The following is a 19,847-nucleotide window of genomic DNA, read 5'->3' as shown; positions in this document are numbered from 1 at the left end:
TCAAGGGTCACTCCACGAGATCCGTAGCAACCTCATGGGCAGAATGAGCAAGCGTGTCCTCTTCAGAAATTTCCAAAGCAGCCACTTGATCTACAGCTAACAACTTCATTAAGCACGACAAGGTAGACCTTCTATCTTCTGCAGAGGCTTCCTTTGGAAGACAGGTGCTGCAGGCAGTGGTTAAGAAATAGTACAGACTTTGAGTGAGCTCATGCACTTCCTTACTACCAAATTTTTATTTCATAGCTCTCTCTACCTCCGTTCACTGCTTGCTATTTCCCAGATGTCCAATATTGTGGGAGACTCTGGGCTGCAGAACAGAAAATTTCTTACAGATAATTTCCTTTCTGCTAGTAGCCTCCCACAGTCCTACACCCCCGGATGGCTCATGAGTCAGTCAGATATTAAATGGAATCATTACCATCTGACCATCTTCCTAGGTCTAACGTACATAGTTATTTTATCATCTCTGGAATGTTTATTAATATGTTATGCAGATTTCACATCTTGGGAATAACTCATCTGGCAGCAAGCAGGAGCAGAGAGGTGGGGCCAGACCATGTAATGCCAAAACACTGATCTATTTCTGTGAGCCTCAGAGAGAGAACAGCCCAGATATCCAGAACTGTGGGAGATGCTGCTAGCACAAAGGAAATTATCTGTAAGAAATTTTCTGATGAGTCACATTTTCTGAAAGAGATGAAGGATCAGGAATTTGGTTTTCAGTTTAAAAAATAAAACATATAAAGGTATTTTAACCAATGAAGACTGCAATATACATATGAATTCAGGAAGATGGGACAAGGTCGTGACTAGATTTCTTTGCTATCACAGTTGAACCAGTAAGAAAATATAACTTAGATGGATAAAAGACAGGAAATAAAGAACAGGAAGAAATTATCAAGTCTGCACATAAACAGAAGCTAATAAGGGCATGCCATGGCGATTACTGGTAAGAATGGTGGTATATGTTTGTGAGCTGAAGATTGAGTGAATAGCATGGTGGCAAAAACTGCTGTCAATGTACAATTGTTAGGTTTGCCAATACTAGGGAGGATGGTGAATGCCAGAAGAAACTAACAAACTTTATAATTGGGCAAGACAAAGGCAGATACAATTCAACAGAAACAAATACAATGTAATGAATATTGGAAAGAATTTTAACCATTCATACACATTGATGGGTTCTGAATTAGTTGTTATCTCTCAAGGAGACGATGTAGGCATCACCATGGGCAGCTCGATGAAGACCTCTGCTCAATGTGCAGTTGCAGTCAAGAAAGCGAATAAGATGTTAGGCTGCATTAAAGAGAGAATATGGAAAAATATTATGGCATATATTTTTCTCACAGGTCCTCATGCCGAACATTGCTCTGTTTTCATCACCATATCAAAAGATATCATAGAAAGACAAAAGGAAGAAACTGATCAGATGTAGGGGAAAGAAGACTTTCATACCTGGAGGAATTGCAAGACTAGGATTATTGAGTTTTGAAATGAGATGAGATAAAGATCTGAGACTCCAACTGAAAAGCAGATAGTCAAAGTAAAGTGGCACTGCTATTTATCAAGGAGAAAAAAAAAAAGGATACTCATTGAAAAATCATTTTTAACTCAGTCTCTAATCTGTAGAACTCATTGCCTCATGTAGAATATCTGCTGTTACACTAGCTAGGATAAAAAAAATTGAAAGGTTATCACTCATGCTTCAGGACTCACTAGTCAGCTACAGCCAAGAATCTCCCCTGAAATGCCTGATACAATCTGTTGGAGAATGGCAATAAACTACTATACTCACATGGAGAGGGAAAATAAACATCAGACTTCTCTCAATCATTAACAGCTCATTTTTGGGTGCTGTGGTGATAACACACCAGCAGAGGGAGGTGATGATAGTAGCAGAGGAGCCAGGCAGACACAGCCAACCTTCCTCCCTCTTTCTCTCCAGCTCAACACCCACAAGAGCCAGAGGGCATCTGCTTGGGGAAACTGGAGCCTCGTGCATGTCCCCACCATGACCACCTGGTCTCCTAACATACATGGGCACCATCAGCAAGAGCACTGATGATGGACCTTTAAATCCCCAACATCAAAGAAGATATAACTTCAAGAGCCTTTTTGTGTGTTACATTTCTTCACATCTGCTCCCTGGGCTCCAAGTCCTCCAGCTGCAGTTACTTGACAAGTTATGTTGATATTTACTGTTCTCTACTTATTCTTACATCCTACCTGTTCAGTAGCATACTTCCTGCTTTCCTTCTCCCAACCCTTGCCTCCATCATTCTTCTCATTCCCATGGCTGTGTTTTGCACGTCCTCCCATCACCCTGCCCACACTACTATTTCACAGACACCTTCCCAACAACAGAAGCACAATAAATAACCAGGCTTATGACTATTTACCCTCCCTTTTCTTGTCTCCTCCTGTTATATCCTCTTGTCTTAAATCAGTTTGTAAGCTTTTCAGGGCAGGAACTAGGCCTTCTTATGTGTTTCCACAGTCCCTAGCATAAATGGGCATTTGGATATTATGGCAATATACATAAGTGGACGAAAGATCAATAATGGAGAAAAAAGGAGAGGGGAAAGAAGAGCACCTCCTGCTATAAGTAACCAACTCCCATTACGAGTAAGTTCTCCGTGAATACTTGTATCAGTGAACATTCCTAGTTCACCTTTAAAATAAAATTTAAAAAACTGTAAATTGTAAAAGATGGGTATTTGAACAACAACGTGAACAGAAGTTTATTTCCATCATGGGGTTTATAAAATGACAAAATTGATTTTAAATATATTCCATGCAAAACCAAAACTACTTATGTTAATACAATGTTAGGGTTGCATAGTTAATCACATAAAATCAGGAAATGCCAATTAAAGGTTGAATGCACTACCTTAACTATGCCCCTTGAATGTATGGATTTTAAGTTTGTAGTTACATGATCCCATAATACTTAAATATAATAGAATGTATGTTACATTTCATAGATATAAGCTTTCCCTAAAGTAGTATTGAACTAATGTACTGAAAACTAATCCAGATGTCTTATTATAACTGAAACAACCAACAGCATGGGACTAATTCATTTGTATACTCTGCATGCTATAGCACCTCCATCAAATGGTCTCAAAGCACTTTACGAAGAATGGATTAAGCCTCACAACACCCCTGTGAGGTAGGGAAATATGATCTGTTTTACGACAGGGGAAACTGAGGAACAGTGAAGTTAAAATATTTGCCCAAGGTTCCACAGCATGTCAGTGAAAGAACTCAGACTAGAACCCAGATTTGCTTCCCAGACCTGTGCCTTAACTATTATTGACCATTCTTTCTCTTGTTCTTGCTTGTTTCTGGACCAGATCTTCCAGTATTGCTAGATGTGCCACTCTTTTTCTGAGGACTTAACACTTTGGTATACCACCTTGAATATCCATATTCTAGTTAGGTGGCCCACTGAAACTTCACTACGCTTGATATGTAGTATACTGTACCTGAGCAATTGCATATAAAAATTTAATCAACATACTATTAGACATTGCTTCCTAAAAAAAGAAAATACAGATGGATATCTTCACAACAATTTGGATCAGTGTCACAATTTTTATCTAAGTTGGAGGAGGGAAACTATTTTTGTTTTAATTAGATCTTGGTTTATTGTTTCATTCAAGATAAATTAATCTTGCAACTTAGCACTATCCTAATTTACTGAAAACAGGTGTGGTAGTTTAGAGACTTGATTATAAGATTTGGGCAGATGACAATTGCACAACTTCCTCCCCAAAGGCCATTTTCCAATATGTATTTTTTGCATTCTGAGGCTTTCCCCCACTATTGATTTTCAAACTTTCTTTGCTTCAATTTAAATCTTTAGGTGCAGGTCACCTTTGACCAACAAGAACTGCTCCTCTTAAATCTCTATAGCAATCTTCAGCACGGAAGCTATTGCATTTCTCCTCCAACACAAGCTCCTTCTATCCTGTACACAACACTTGAACTATTACTTACAGGCCTTTTTTTTTTTGTGTGTTCCCTCCCTTTTTCAAATTGTTCCTGTACCATTGTGTCTGAAACTGAATATATGACAGTTACATTAGTGCTTGAGAAACAAAGTAACTTCCTTAATAAGCAGTACCTCTTTCCTATCCAAACTAACATTGGAGATTTTATATATAAAAAATTGTATCTGAATGGTGTCTTGTGCTCGATTTTGACATCTAATATAAACTGAATATCCTCCTCTCCCTACCTAAAGCTGACCCAATCTAACACCTCCCCTTCTAAACTTGGATCTTTCATTTTTAACTTCTATTTTCCTTGAAAGTTTTTATTCAACTCTATACAGAATGTTTTCAGTTTTTACTATCGAGTATTGTGCCTGACACAACTGTTTTAGATTACTAAAATTTTACAAACATGTTTTCTACCACCATCTCACTTAAATCCTGATTCAGCAAAAACACAGTTTAGAATGAAAATGCCCAGACCTAGTCTTACCTTAGAAGTCTATTTAGGAAAAACAGATGTAAGTCTAGCTAACTACAGGATGATCAAATAGGTCTGCACAAGAGAATGAAGATGCTTCTTTTTTGTGCTCAGGGAAAAAAAAATTTTTTTTTGCTAAAGGCCAAAGACATCTGGTTTTAATTATTTTTTTTTTAAATCAGCAGGATCATCATACATATCAAAGAGGTGTATTTTCTGAAGTACATTACCTCCTCAGTAGTTTGAGCTATTCAAAGAAAAGGGATGCAGTTATTGAGAGTGCAATTAGCAGCATGTTTGTGTTACCTGAAATTGTGTTATGTCAAGGAAAGACTCTGCTATCATTGAGCTTTGGCACTTAGGCAAAGAGTCATAACTGCTGAATTCCTGGGTGTGTTTGAGATGCTGACTTTCATAGAAAGAGTAAACAAACTCCCTCCAGGAGTCTTGCTGTCTTTGTTGCTGTCAAATTCAGATCAGACCAAGGAAGTCAGATGGGTTAAAAATTTCAGCATATGGTAGTGTAGTAGTTTCCATAAACCAAAGGCCACACATTCAGATATTAAATGAGCCCCCATGAAATCAGAGAACCCTAGAGAAGACTTAAAAGAATGATTTTAAAATAGATTTTTTTTAAAAAAAATTGACAGTTACCCTGGAACAAGTTTGATTAAACTCTTTTTTGTAGCCAGCTTTAACTAGTAGAAATCAAATACCATGCATGGCAACTATTTAAGATATTGCTTCATTACTTTTGGAGTAAGACTAAGCAAGACAAGTCTAGAGTAACAGAGTTGAGTTAAATAGCAACTCTGCTCTACACTCTTCTGATATAATTAATTAGCATAGATGCCAATATTCCTGTAGCTGAGGTTTTGAAAATCCTATTTTGGAGAAAGCCCCAGGAGATAATACAAGCACATTCTCCCTCCCCACACCTCCCCAAGTTTTTCAGTTTTAGCAATTTTATCATTCACCTTAAAAGTTAGGCTGCCATCAAAAACTCAAATCCAGAATATTCCCTTGTGCACCACTTTTAGTGTAATTGGATGCTCGGTTATACTAATGGCTTTGTAGTTGTGTCATCTCTCTTCTGCATAAGACAATGAGAAATGCTTTTACATCATAAATCTGTATGTTATCCACGAGTGTTTACACAAGTAAAGTCACTTGAAGTTGCATAGAACTAGATACCACTGACTGATATTTTGACTATACCTCTGCTGTAAAAGTGAGAATTTTCATTTTAAAATAAGGCTTCAGAGCTCATGCATAATTTTTAAATGACATTTATCAGCATGTTTAATTAAAGTGGAATATAGCAGCCACAGAAATCTGAACCTCATTTCAGACAGGTCATTGTACTTTTAGGTCATTTTTACATCTGCAAGGAAGGTGATTCAATAAGGAGCTAAATATCATCCTTAATAAAAAAAGTTACATGCCTTAATTTGGCTTTTGTTAAAACTCCCTAAATGCACTGCTTAATCAGAAAAGTCCCTACAAAAATTCCAGATGCCTTGTTTTGTGAAGATATTCTAGCAAGAACTTAGAATGACATGTATTGGGTTTAAGAAAGTGTGACTTTTAACAACTAGTCTTTAAAGACCTCCTTCCATCCACTGAACAGGGAGTAGCAAACTCCGAAGAAGAGGAGCCACCTTAAGGTGAAGACTTAATCCATTTTTGTGTGTCCTTTCAGTCTATGGACACTGCTGAGAATGCCACTTAGGGCTAAAAACAGATGGTGATTTGAATTAGATACCATCCAGAGGCCTCAGTCTAGCTACCACACTATATGAAGGCTATGTACATTGCCATGAGCTGTTAACTTTGGCTCTTCTGACCTGGATTTGAACTTAATGACTGCACACCTCCATTATGTCCCAAAGCTATCCAGTTATCCTCCATTTATTTAAATGCTGCATGGTGTAGGCTAGGACTGCAGGTAAAGATACATTTGACTCCAGGATCCATGTATATTTCCACTTTATTAGATTTATTAATGTTACAGGTTTTCTTGCACTGCCAAAACCATGCCTGAGAATTCAAATAAAGGTACAATGGACAGCCTCATCTACCCATCATACAGTATATTAAAAACTTGATTCATGTGCATTAACAATTCCAATATCCTTCTTTAAAATGTCAGAACAAAGTTGCGATTTAGTATTTTAGGTTTCTACCATGTGACTGAGTTACCACAAATAGGACAATCTTAAACTTTTAGTGACATAAACCAACAAACGTTCTGTTGGCAGAGATATTTTCAGGGAAGATACATTACTAGCGTTGGACTCTGAGTCATGTAAATCTACTTTCAGTGGTTTTGATTCTCAAAATGAAGTCTTCAGGTTTTTAAATTTGTCATTTGATCAATCTACCTAATCACAGCTGCTAGTTTGGAAATTTTACTGAGAAAGTTAACTCTGCAAGGGCTTTAAGGCCAGTTCTATATCAAGCACATTGTGAGAACCGGGGCAAGCCCTGATCCCACTGAAGTCAACAGCAAGATTCTTACAGACTTCAAAAGAAACAGACTTTAGAGCATCAGCAGTTAAATCAAAGGGAAACTAAACATTTAATTTCTGCATGAGCCACCAAGCCTGGTCTCCTATACGTAAAGTACTACATCAGTAAGATTGTTTTGCCATTGGCAAGTATGAAGTGGACAAGAAATAAGTCTGCAGCTCCTCCTCTTGGCATTCACATTTACAGGGAGAAACCTAGATTTGGAAAGAGGTGCTTACTCACTTAGCTAGCATACTAAAAACAAACTAAAAGAAGCAAGGGGAAAGACAGATGGTATGCCCCGGGACAGTTTGGCTGGTTGTCAGATTCTCTTTCATTGTATAGAAGCAACTGGGTATTATTTGTCCTATAGCTTTAGCATACACATGCCATTGTATGTTAAGTTAACACTAAGTTAAGTCAATAGAGATGGCCAAAAATTGAACAAAGCTGTCACTCCTTCCATTGTCACTAGGCTTCCTACAGTTGAGAAAATGCCATTTAAAGTGAGGATTTCTGCCTTGAACACTTTGCAAGCTCACATGATGATCTTAAGCAGCCATAACAAATGAAATCTCACTAGGTTTGATGTTATCCTTCCTTCAGAGTCTTATATCAGCTTACTCGTATGAGATAGGATCGCTTGGAGACAGCTGTTAGTGTTTCTGTTGTAGCAAAAGTTATCTTGAAGTTAATATTACTGCCCTGTATACTGCATGTATTTTTTGAAACTATGTTCTGAAGACTAGAGTGGGAGCACAGGCTTCTGCTGTGTACCAAATTAAAGCCTACTGAAGTCCTAGTCCCTCAGAGAAAGAGAAGCGACCCAATTATGAAAACCAAGATAAGCTTGTCACTATTAACACATTTCACATTTTTACTTGAGTATACTGCAGTTTTATACCAGAAACAAGGAAGGCATTTTTTGTAGAACAAAGAAAACACTTGAACACAACTGTGAAAATGGCTAATGCAGACAGCCCAATCAATCCCCACCCCATACACCCTCCAATTTTGTATTGGAATGAGTTTTGTTTTGTGGTTACCTCAGTACAGCTCTATCTAAAAAGGTAAACAAACTACAGCTCTGTACTATACTTTGATAATTTTTGAAAGTGGTATGCTCCAGAAAGTCTCTAGTAGGCTAGGACTACACATGAAAGGATTCCTCAGGATGGGACACCAGACAGGTTTCTCATTAAGGTCACTTAAATCTTTGTTATTTATAGCAAATCAGAACCAAATGGCTGACTTCTGCAGGATTTCTGACAGGAACCCAGTAGAGAAGCTGGTTTCAAGTTTCAGATGGCCACTAAAACAGCTGTAACCTTCTTTTCCAGAAGTTGTGATCCACATGGTGTCCACAATGAGTGCAGCAAGTCTGAGGTAGTCAACCCTTACGAAGGCTCAGTATCTGAACATAAAAAGATTTTGAAATGACCACTGACTGTAGATACTTTTTCAGAGTAATTAAAGAACACTGATGAATCTTGTTCAACCATTTACATTAATTTCCCCCAAATCCAATGGAGAAGAAAGTTGTAACACATTACGCTTCCATAGTGCGAGAGCAATCACTTATGTCAAAGTAGTCTGCACTTGCCGCAGCACATCCAGCAGAAATAAGATGGCATGTTCATCATAGTCCTTAGCTGTAGTTTAGTTACCTTAGTAGGAGGGTTACCAAAAAAGCATTCCTTAATTGTAATGTGTATGCAGCTCTACTGATCCCCAAGCACAGCATATTGGTTGTCTAGCTGAAGTTTAAGTGCCTGGTTTTTTGAGACCTCATCCCTACCTCTATTTTTGTGTTTTACTACTTCAAAGCTCTTCTCCATTTCTTTATCCCTAAGGGAAAATAAATGTAGTCAGTAATTGTCTTATTCACTAGCTTCTGAGTTGTGAAATTCCTAGCCAATTTCCACCCCAAAACCAACAAAATTAGAAAGTTACACTACAAATGCAGAGTAAAGCGAGTGGGCTGGATTCCACAGGGGATATCCATGCATTCCCCAAGAGAACAGAAGGTTGCATAGACTATTTCTAGAGTAGACCTCTTGCCCTTTCTGTGCTATTTGTTCAGATTACATTGTCAGCTTCATTTCCATAAATCCATTCCAATATGGTATACTGTATAATGCAATACATATGGTTAACACTTTCAAATCATGCTATAGCATTTCTCTCAAAGGTGATAGAAAATAAGAGGCCCATTCCCCTCCCAGTGAGGTCTGAACATTGCAACATGAAACATAACCAACAGTCTTGTAGAAGATATGGAAGTTGTGTTGCAGTTAGTATGTTACTCAAGTATAATTCAAAATTTTTCATGCTGGTTTTTAAGAGTAACATTGCTCATGTCCTAGAAAAGCCAAGACATCTTTGATAACACTGCTTGTTCAATTGGCAGATGCCAAACTAGACCAGAAAGAAAGCTTATGCTACGCTACTGTGTTGTACCAATCAATGCCACATAAAGAGGTGATAAGAGCAAATGAGTCAGAGGTCTATTTAACCCTTCAGCAGGGAAGGAGTCTATGGAAGGGATAGGAAACTCAGGCAATGTCACTTTGGAGTCTCCTTAAAGTCACTCGGGACATGACATGGCCCTCCAAACTCACAGTTAATATAATAACTGTAGCAACACTGTCTACAAAATTCCTCCCTTTGTTCCACACACCTTTTGAAGTTGCCCATGATAACATAGTTCTGCTCAAGCAGCATGTTGCTATTACTTCCCTGCTGAAAGCTACCACAGAGCACTGGTTAACATGGAAAGGAACTCGATACTGTCAAGATCAGCAGTGTTTTATTTAAGGAAATCCCTGAATGTAGGGATTAGGTGGCCAAGGAGAGTGGTAATCACCTAGTCTGGCCTTCTCTTCATTAAGAGAAGTCTCACTCCTCAGACCTTTGAGAGGCATTGGAGGTGGGTGGGGGGGAAATAAAGTCAGGGGAATGATAAAATTTAGACCCCAATCCCACCAAATAATCATTTCTGCAATTTATAGACTTCTGTGGAAAGATCAAGATCTGACACCAAATAAGGAGTTAGGACTCTGGTGGGAAAACATTTTAAATAGCCATCTTAGAGGAACTGATTAAATATACTTACTTTCGGCTATCTGCATGCTTGGCAGTGGATTGCAATGATGGAAACTGTGTATCACTATAGATCTCTGGTGGTCCTTGTGGTGCTTTTCGTGTCCTGGTCTCCCTAGCCCCAGGCGGTCGGTATACACCACTAGATTGCACTGGTTCAGGGGTTTCTGTAACTAAGAATTTATTAGCAGAGTTTTAGACGAATAAAAAAAGTGTATAGCCTTATTTTTAAACTCTGGCTTTGGGCCCTATTTTGTTATCTGCTTCCAAAGGTCAGATATTCTAACCTAAGAGTTGATCTAATACCCAAGATCTTAGTTTCAGTTTATTAGTGATAGTGTTCAAGATTATCCAACTAAATTACTAGACCTTTTTAAATTAAAGTGCAGTTTTACAACAGCACCACATAGTCACAGGTGGTAAGAGCCACTGGATAGGACTTGAGAGTAATTGCTAACATTTGTGATTATGAACTAAATTTTAAGTTGTTGTTGTATTTCCCGTATTTTCCAAATTTAGTTCAAAGAAACTGCCTATGGCCTCAAAGCAGACTGAAGTATTTGCTAACAAATAATGAAATGTAATCTACTGTAAACTTGTAAAGGAGGGAAGAATACACTTGCATGACATTGCTAGATCAAGTGCCCCACCCTCATTAAGTTTAACTAGATTTTCCAATTCCAAGTGCTCTTACATCCCACTGTAAGAATCTTAAGTTTTAAATTTTCCTGATAGCCCAAAAGCAGGGTTTATTATAAGATCAGTCATAAAATAAAAGCATAATTTAGCTTTTTGTATTTAAGATGCCGTTTAGTAATGTATTTGTATTTGTTTAAGAATTTTTAGATGCAGTCACTATATGACCTTTCAGCTGTTCTGCAGGTTACCAGGGCCCTAGGAGAAACAACATCAATGAAGTAGGGATATCAGATTAAGGGTTGAGTTACACATTTATGTTGTTAAAACTGAGCTTGAGTTAGGTACCCCTACTACCCTTGAATCCACAGCAACTCTGCTGGTTACGCTCAATGGTGACTATCTTGTGTCCTCTGGTAAAGCCTTCTTAATCTATTCAAGGTATGCTTAAAGGCTCAAGGGAACTGGTTGCTCTCCACATTGAGACAGCTACATGGTGTTGGCTTAAAACTTCTGACGGAAGTGCTGCAAGAGATCTGACTGAGTCAAACAGGAGTTTGTCCTCTAGTCATCCGCCTCTGTTTGCATGTCCCCTTCTGAAGTTTGCTTAAATACCTGGGTACATGCCAATGAAGAGCACTAGAGGTTTTAATTTACAGAATTTCTAAACGCAGACGGAGTCCTTTATAATGAGCATTGGTTCTGCCGTGCATAGCTGATCAACTGTTACATAGTCCCGTAGGTTGCTTGTCCAAACTGAGCTCAGATTATGAATTGCAACCGCTGTGGTAATTTACACATGGAAGGATGAAAAGGGAAGTTGGCTCAGAAAGAAGCAATAGTTTCCTTCTGCATCCCTTCATAGTTCTGTCACATTTATAGCACTACACTTAGGATTCTGCTTGTGCAAAGAAGCAAGAAGCTGTCAAAAGCTGAGGCAAGGCAGTGCCAATGGCACCTCAAATCTTCCTCCCCGTACCTCATGTGAGAAGTGTGCTGAGAAAGCAAGAGACTATGATAGTCTGCTACCTCCACTAACAAATCTAAGTCATTTTGGACAGAGACTGCATTTAAAGGCTCCCCCTAACCAAAACATCAGATGACAATCCTTTCACCACGATATAATCGGGAATAGTGAAGGACTGTAGATGTTTATACAGATGCACTAGTTATTGAATCTGTTTGAGAATCATTACATTAAATGTCAGATGATGACTACAAACATTTCTGCTTATTTACTATGTGATTATGAATTATCATGCCAGTATTTCAGGTATGGGGGGGGAGGGAAAGATCAAATGAGGAAACTAAGCTTAAGTTTGCAAACTGTACCAATTGGATGTTATTTTCTCCCATACCACTCCTGAAAGGTATTTAATTTAATCTATATTCCATTGGGAAGTTAGATTAGCTATATTTACAAAGATGTATGATAAGATACAAGTTTAAAACTGATCTACACTTCAGTTTTTGGAGACTCTATTAATATAAAGGTTTCTGTCTAAAAGATTAACTCCTATCAACACCCAAGATTACCGTATCTTAAATTAGAAAACTTTTTTTTTATTTTATACCTTTGGCAGCACAGTCTACTCCAGGGTTCAGCAACCTTTCAGAAGTGGTGTGCTGAGTCTTCATTTATTCACTCTGATTTAAAGTTGCACGTGTCAGTAATACATTTTAATGTTTTTAGAAGGTCTCTTTCTATAAATCTATAATATATAACTAAACTACTGTTGTATGTAAAGTAAATAAGGTTTTTAAAATGTTTAAGAAGCTTCATTTAAAATTAAATTAAAATGCAGCACCCTCCGGACCGGTGGCCAGGACTCAGGTAGTGTGAGTGCACTGAAAATCAGCTTGAGTGCCGCCTTTGGCACGCATGCCATAGGTTGCCTACCCCGGTCTACTCAGTTTCATTTTTCTCTGCATAGTCCGTTTTACAGGTTTGCTATTGAGTAAAAAGACCCATGCAGAGGTAATTAGGAGAGTTTAGTACTACAAACATTGACAGGGAGCTCTGGGAGCATGAGTAATACTAGAGATTTCTCTCAACTTCTTAAGAGTTGGATTTAAAGTTGGTATGCCTTTACAGGCCAGTAAAAAAGACACGAAAAAGTTACCAATAGTTTCAGCAACAGGCGCCTGCACAGGAGCGGTCTTGTTCCAAGGACCAGATGCTTTCTCTACACCACCACCAGCTTCCTCCCAGTTGTCACCTGGTTCTTCTCTCTTTTCACCTTCATCGTCTTCTTTTTCACTAGTGGAATAGTAGTTAGCGTGTTAGAACCAAAAGATTTAAACACTTGCCAAAAATATTATACAGTGTGTGAAAAAGGACTTCAGTTCCTTCCTTATATCAATGCATCTTCTCATTATTGGAGTGGCTAGTCAACAACTGCAAAACAAATTAGCCATCAAGCCCTGGGATACGCAGTGTCAACTTCTGCAGTAGTTTCACATTTAACTCATGAAATTCATTACCTAAATGAATGTGAATACAGATCTCAAGATACAGGATATACATACTGTACTAGCTGGTCAGTTTTATGCTGTCCCCATGATTTCATCTTGCTCAAAGTTTTTGTACTAATATAATTAGGCACTGAATTTTTTTCGAGGGAAAAACTGGAGTTTGGCAGTTATCTGAGGTGGTGTTGAGATATTTGAAACCTGAGAAAGGAGCAGAAGGGAATCCATGATTGCAAAAACCATTCTAGCTGGATATTTCTCAGCTAGTAAGCTGTCAACATTTAACTGCCACCTTGAATTTGTTTGAATTAGTTTCACTGTAGCAACTGTAGCCCTCTTCCCCACCCCCAGACCCCCTACCCACTGAGCCCCAACCAGCTGCACTCTAACCCCCACCCTATTATTGAGTCCCACTCCCCATCCCCTTCCCCCTACTGAGCCCTAATCACCTTCACTTGGACTCCCCTGCAGAATCTCATCCCCTCTGTACCCAGAACCCCACACTGAGCCCTTCTGCATCCAGATTCCCCCCTGCACCCAGATCCTCCATCGAGCTGCCTGCACCACACAACCCTGGTTCTCTGAGAGAATTCTGCACCAAAAGAATTAAAATCCTGCAAAAGTTCTGCATATTTTAATTGTCAAAACAATGCAGAAACATAATATAATCACATCATTTCAATTATTTTGGTAATTTCAAATTACTTGCCACCAAATAATTGGAAGTGGTATGATTATACTGTGATATTTTGACAAAAAATGTAGAATTTTAAAATGTTCTGTGCATGCACAGAACATATAATTTGTTGGTGCAGAATTCCCTCAGGAGTAGGACTTTGAGGGTGGGATGTATATACAGCAGCAGAGCCTCAAGATGGGAACTATGTACACTGATTAAAATCTCTTCATAAAACTTGAATCTTCTATGCTTACAAAATAGCCACTGACTTCATGGAATGAGTCACAATGCAGAATTCAGGCCTGTGTCAGTTTTCAAAACTGTAAAGCTTCAAGACACCTATACACAGCTCTGGGTGGTCTCACGATACCTTATATGTCAGGACCAAGGACTTTTTGCTGAAGTAAAGGCAGTGAGTAGTGATTTTGATAGGAAACAAAAACTCAACTGGAAAAACACTGAAATCTAGGAATTGAAAGAAGCTTTCAATACAGGGATTGTACTTTATTAACAGGTTTTAAAGGACTGAAGATCTATTTTACACAGAATTTGTGGGAACATTCAGGAATCCCATCGTATTATGTGGGGCACTTCCAGCATCCAAGACAGGCACTCTAGAAGTGCTTTCTTTCCTTGAAGGTAAGAAAAAAAAACACATTCTGCAGAGACTTTCCGTTGAAAGAAGCACATCAGGAAGATGCAAGTCAAGTCCTGATGAAGGCTTGATTAGCAAAATCTTTCCAGAAAAAGAAGTGAGATGGTCATTAAACTAGTCTTACTGGTTACTTCCCTTTAGTCTCTAAACAGCTATGTGATATTTGTGAACATGTGGAAGGTCAGGTTGGTGAAGAAATATTAAAGGGCACACAACAACAGGACTAGCAGCTCTAAGGGGAAAAAAAGGGCTTGGTTAACATGGAACTACCATTATGACCAAGGAATGAGCCTTTTGGAATGGTAATTAGATCAGACTTAGATTAGGCAAAAAGAAGCAGTTAGTAGTTTTGATGCGAGATTTAGGCATTCTAAAGGGGTCCTAATTTTTGTAAAGTTCCAAGCACCTGCCCTCTGGAAAAGTGAGTTTTAAAGTATCAAATTAGACATCCAAATATCTCTAGACACTTGCAAGATTAGTATCTCAGTTTTCATGACCAAAGATCACTGAAGCATCAAATTTGCTCGGTAGATGAAAGTCAGGTTGCAGACTTTATTCTAGTGGTTCTCAACCTATTTATCAGCGTGGGCCACATATGCCACTCTCTGTCTTATATGAACTTCATCCACACAATATATACATATACTACCTATACAGCCCTGAGGATGTCACATGGGCCACAACTGTGTGCTAACTGGGCCACAGGTTAAGAACCACTGCTTTCTTCAGACAGATCCATGGATAATCTACTGTGTTCCATTGTGATAGTGTGGAGATCTTGTGGACAGGAGACAGGATCACAGACTAGGAGTTGGCTTCCTTTAAGAAAGGGAATGATAGGCCCATTTGACTGTTCACACAAGTCATAGCCATAGTGTTGTTCAGAATAAGTGTGTTGAGTTTTTAGGATATTCAGCTGAAAAATCAAATCACTCAGTTAATGTCATTTATGTTCAACAACTGATTATACCATGTGCTCTTTACAACTGTGGTCATACCACCCCCTCCCTTCCCCTATTCCCTCAAACCAGGCTGGTATTCTAGGCCAGGATTTACTCAAGTAGCCTGGTCTGGAGTCAGTTAACAGATGATCACAGGAGGGATCTGCTGGATAACAGAAAAAAAGACTGGACACAAAAATAAGAAGTTTTTACAATTAAATCATGGCAGTCCCTGACAGAGGACACTAGCATGCCCCATAGTCTCAGAAGAAAGTGGCTTGAAGAGTCCTTATTGGACAATACCCAACAAGCCAGTGGCTGTATTATTTCCTCTCTTCAGGGTGACAATGTTTAGGCTGAGAACTCTTATCACACCAATAATGTGAGTGGATTGTGGGATGAATGGATTCAGTTACTTCTGCAGTGGGGCTGAAGTGACTGAAGAAACTGGATGGTCTGTCCTGTACTGATTTTTCCCCTCTAAGAAAGTTCTAAGATATGATCTATGTAGGAGAACGTGAAGAAGTCTTTCTCCTCTAAGGTCTGAACCTAAGATGATCAATATTCTGGAGCCACAATCCTTCTAGTACTACTGTTGTGCCAAAAAGCAAAGCTTTGTGTGGGGCTGGAAACCCCAATAAGAGAAATCTAGGAAATAAGAGTGAATATACTGAGTTACAGATGCACCATCTTGAATACCAGAACTCAAAATTGCCTTAGTACATGAGACAAAGTGATCTCAGGGTCTCCTTACTGAAACTGGATTTCCATATATATCTGTAAAAAGCGACAAAGAGTCTTGTGGCACCTTATAGACTAACAGAAGTATTGCAGCATAAGCTTTCATATATATCTGTAGAGTTTCAAAATCCAAATTCACTTTTGCTCCCCCCATTGGCTACAACGTATTACAAACCTTTTGTTAAACCAGATTCTGCAGAATTAGATCTAGAAGCAAAAAGCTATTTTTAGTAATAGATTGAAAAAAAACCAGTGGTACCTTATTTGCATGGAATGAACTCTCAGCCCACTGTAGTCAATCTCTTCTTTTTGCTCAAATTCCTTCCATTCATCCTCTTCCTGTACAAAAATAAATTTACAAGCTTGTTACCACTTCCACACCATGAGAGAACTGAAAGTGCAAGTAGTACAGAAACTATAGCACCAGTGTGCCAAAAAGGTATGGAAAGGCAACTAACTTTTTTAATTTCCTACTCATCTACTTTGTCACCTGAATTTAGTAGTTACACATATTAAAATAGTCTGTTGGGATTCAGGACAAGAGATACAGCATTAGTACATTGAGCTACTTTCATGCTGTTCATGATGGATGCGTTTAATATATTTGGAGATTCTCAATTAAAAGTGAGATCAAACAAATCAAAATTACCCATGAAGATGCCAATTTCAACATAAAAAAGTGTTGTGACTGAGGATTAACTTAACTAGATCCAGAATATGACTTAAGGTTCTTTTGCTGTATAAGGCATGGCTTGCTAAAATACATATAGGATGCAGACTAGGATGAATTTTTTTTTTTTTTTTAATATAAGTTAGTTTTTTCCCTATGGTTACAAAAATTACTTTGTGTGTGTTTCACATTGGCAAGTCATGCAATGTTGTCCCTCCTGACTACAAACACTTGCACTGCCTCTGCTGTTGACCATAATTTTGCCAAGTTGAAGAGTATTCTGGTTACTTTTATAGTTTCTGTTCAGAACTCCATGAACGGCAGTGAAACTTATGTTAGTTTTACCCTGCTTACAAGCAGCAGTACTAGTAAGTTCTGCCATTATTAAAGAATAGGACAAGAGAGGAAGGGAAAGAGACCCCACCCCACCACATCCGAAAGGCTGAAACAGAGAACCGGTCTCATCCTTCCCAGTGTTTTTTGGGAAGGAGGATAACTTCAAACTCCTTGAGACTGATATGAAAGATTACACCTCATATGCAGGGTCTGTAACAGCACCCTTTTTCCCCCCCAACAGCTGAAGAGGCATAGGGCTTAGTTTATCAAAGCATTATCTCAGGACCCTCTCCTTATCATTTACATCTATCTCTGCTAAACAAATATCTGTTTGACAAGACTTGGTTTAAAGTAGCAATATTAAGAGCAAATGACTTCATGTTACTAGGAGGGTTGCCTAGAGACTTTATTCCTTCATTAAGAATGCTACTCTCCATCTGAAGCACTTTATATTTCTTAGATTACCTTCTAATGGCAAACTTGCCAGATCAGTATTTTCTAAATAAAGATTTTCCTAAGTCTTTATTTTTCATTTTATTAGCCTTTTTGTGTTCTATTTAAACAAGCCTAAAGTAATTAACTATTATCTCTATTTTAGGAATGTGGACTGAAATGTTAAGTGTTAAGATCACTAACCCTGGGCAAATTAAAAATGTAACTTAGGTCTCAGATTCCCATACCCATAACCTCTAATCTGCGTTAGAGAAGTAACTTCCCTGTGGGAAAGTTATTCTAGAGCAGTGCTTCTCAAAGTGGTGGTCTGCAGACCGCTGCCGGTCCGCAAGCCATCGACTGCCAGTCTGCGGTGAGCTTCCTCATAAGAGCGTCAAATAGGATAATATGGCACCGGTCCCTGGCACATTGGAAAAGAAAATTGCTGGTCTCCCACATCAGATAGTTTGAGAAGCACTGTTCTAGAGGATGCTTTATCAAAGCTTCTTCTGAAGCATCTGGAATTGCCTACTGTCAGAACCAGGATATTGGACTAAATGGAACAGTAGTTTAACCTATTACAGCAATTTGTGTTTTCTCTCTTGCATGCTATCCTTTTCACTGCACTGCTTCCCTACATTCACAAAAGCTATCAGCAATCAATGCCTTCATTGGCAGAGATGCAAAGGATTTAGTACACATAGAAATGGGTCCCTTCTGGTTCAGAGGTCCACAGGCCACAGTTGGGAGCCAGGTGGTACACTTTCCAGACTTCCTAGAAGGCTGGCTAGTCACATGGTGATGGATCCTCCTTATTTCCAACTACTAAATCACGTTATGTCAGCTGAATGCTACCCAGCATAGATGTACTTATTTATGAATAGACATATTAAGCTTCTGGGTTGCAAATGGTGTCTTTGTGTTTTCCAAGTGTAAAGTATAAAGGTATTAGACCGGCTTGAAGCATTTACACATTAAAGCAGGATCATGTGCCTGCAGCAAAAGCCTGGCTTGGTCCTTTTCCTGCCATCACATTTCTATTAGATGCATCTGCTGCAGCTAACACCCTCAATTTAACGCTATTAGTCTCCCTCCCACCCCCCTTATCAGTATGATCTGGGAACGATTTCGGCGTGTCCAGCCCCACAGCTCTAGCAGAGACCCCCGAAGCACAGACTGCCTCGCGAGAGCTGACAGGCGCTCAGGGCCCAGCACGTGCGGGGCGGCCGAGAGACGCCAGACATCCACTGGTTCGCTCCCCACCCGGCTGTCCCCGGGCAGCCACAGCACAGGGCTCGCTGTCCGATCAGGGCCTGGGAAAGGGCCCCCGCCCGGCCAGCTCCGCAGCGCCGCCCTCTGCCGGCAGGAAGCCGCCGCCGCCACCGCCCAAAGGAAGCCGCCGCCGGTGGGGGTGGGGTGGGCAGCTCCCTGCAAAGCGCTGGCGTAACCCCGGGAGAGCCGGGTCCCTCCTCCCCTAACCCCCTCCTCCGACTCCAGGGCGCGACCCGCCCCCCGTACCTTAACCACCGCCCTGGCGGACGAGGCGGTGCTGGCGGCGGCCCCCGAGCCCGCCTCGGCCGGCCGAGCTCCCCCCGGCGCGCTGGAAGCGGAGACGGCCGAGGATGCGGCGGCAGTAGCGGCGGCTCCCCGGCTCCCTTTCTCCCGCCGCTTCTTCTTGTCCCTCTTGGCGAAGAAGTCGTCCAGGCTCCTCTCCTCGGTCTCGGCCATGGCGGCGGCTGCTCCGGTTCGAGCCGGCTGCGGCGGGGCGGGCGTTTCTCTGCCTGACGCGCTGAGAGGGAGCCGCCGGAACCCCGAGCGGGTGCGGGGAGGCGGCTGAAAGAAAAAACCAACAGGTGCGGGGTTGTCTCAATTGGTACCGCCCGGCGGGGCGTCTCTCCCCGACGAAAGGCAGTTGGTACCGTCCAACGGTTACCGCTCTCGCCTCGGCTCGAGGAGCCCGTTCGAAGCCACCCCAACGTTCGGAGGCAGCTTTCTGCTCTCCACGTTGGTAGTGGCGGCCGCCGCTTGACACAGCCAGGAACGGGGAGGGAGGAGAAAGCGTGACGGCGGGGGGAGAAGCGGAGGAGAAAAAAGGGGAGCTATGCTAACTTGCTAGGCGCTCCCGCAAATGGGTAATATTGCGACAGGCGCATGCGCCTAACAGTGTTGACCAATGGACTGAGGAGAAGG

General features: G+C 40.3%; 1 protein-coding gene across 8 annotated transcripts in view; it reads right to left on the bottom strand.

Annotated features, from left to right (window-relative positions):
- Nucleotides 1-19,791, bottom strand: part of CDV3 (CDV3 homolog) — a 70,033-nt gene extending 50,242 nt beyond the window's left edge. Inside the window, exons 1-6 of one of the 8 annotated variants that reach the window (XM_050938093.1) lie at nt 19,176-19,787; nt 16,479-16,558; nt 12,855-12,991; nt 10,109-10,268; nt 8,792-8,841; nt 1,143-1,299 (exon numbers count right to left, since the gene is read on the bottom strand). In XM_050938093.1, the coding sequence (XP_050794050.1) occupies nt 1,295-1,299; nt 8,792-8,841; nt 10,109-10,268; nt 12,855-12,991; nt 16,479-16,558; nt 19,176-19,385 (642 nt within the window). In that variant the 5' untranslated portion in view covers nt 19,386-19,787 and the 3' untranslated portion in view covers nt 1,143-1,294. Of the gene's footprint in view, nt 1-1,142; nt 1,300-2,719; nt 3,492-6,454; nt 8,842-10,108; nt 10,269-12,854; nt 12,992-16,478; nt 16,559-19,175 lie in introns of those variants that run through there. The other 7 variants (XM_050938091.1, XM_050938092.1, XM_050938094.1 and 4 more) reach the window with 7 other exon arrangements.
- Between the last annotated feature and the right edge of the window lie 56 nt (nt 19,792-19,847).

This window comes from Gopherus flavomarginatus, chromosome 2 (genome assembly GCF_025201925.1).
Source record: "Gopherus flavomarginatus isolate rGopFla2 chromosome 2, rGopFla2.mat.asm, whole genome shotgun sequence".
Classification (NCBI taxonomy): domain Eukaryota; kingdom Metazoa; phylum Chordata; order Testudines; family Testudinidae; genus Gopherus; species Gopherus flavomarginatus.
The sequence above is the reverse complement of the archived record's forward strand: the minus strand, read 5'-3'. Positions and strand labels throughout refer to the sequence as shown.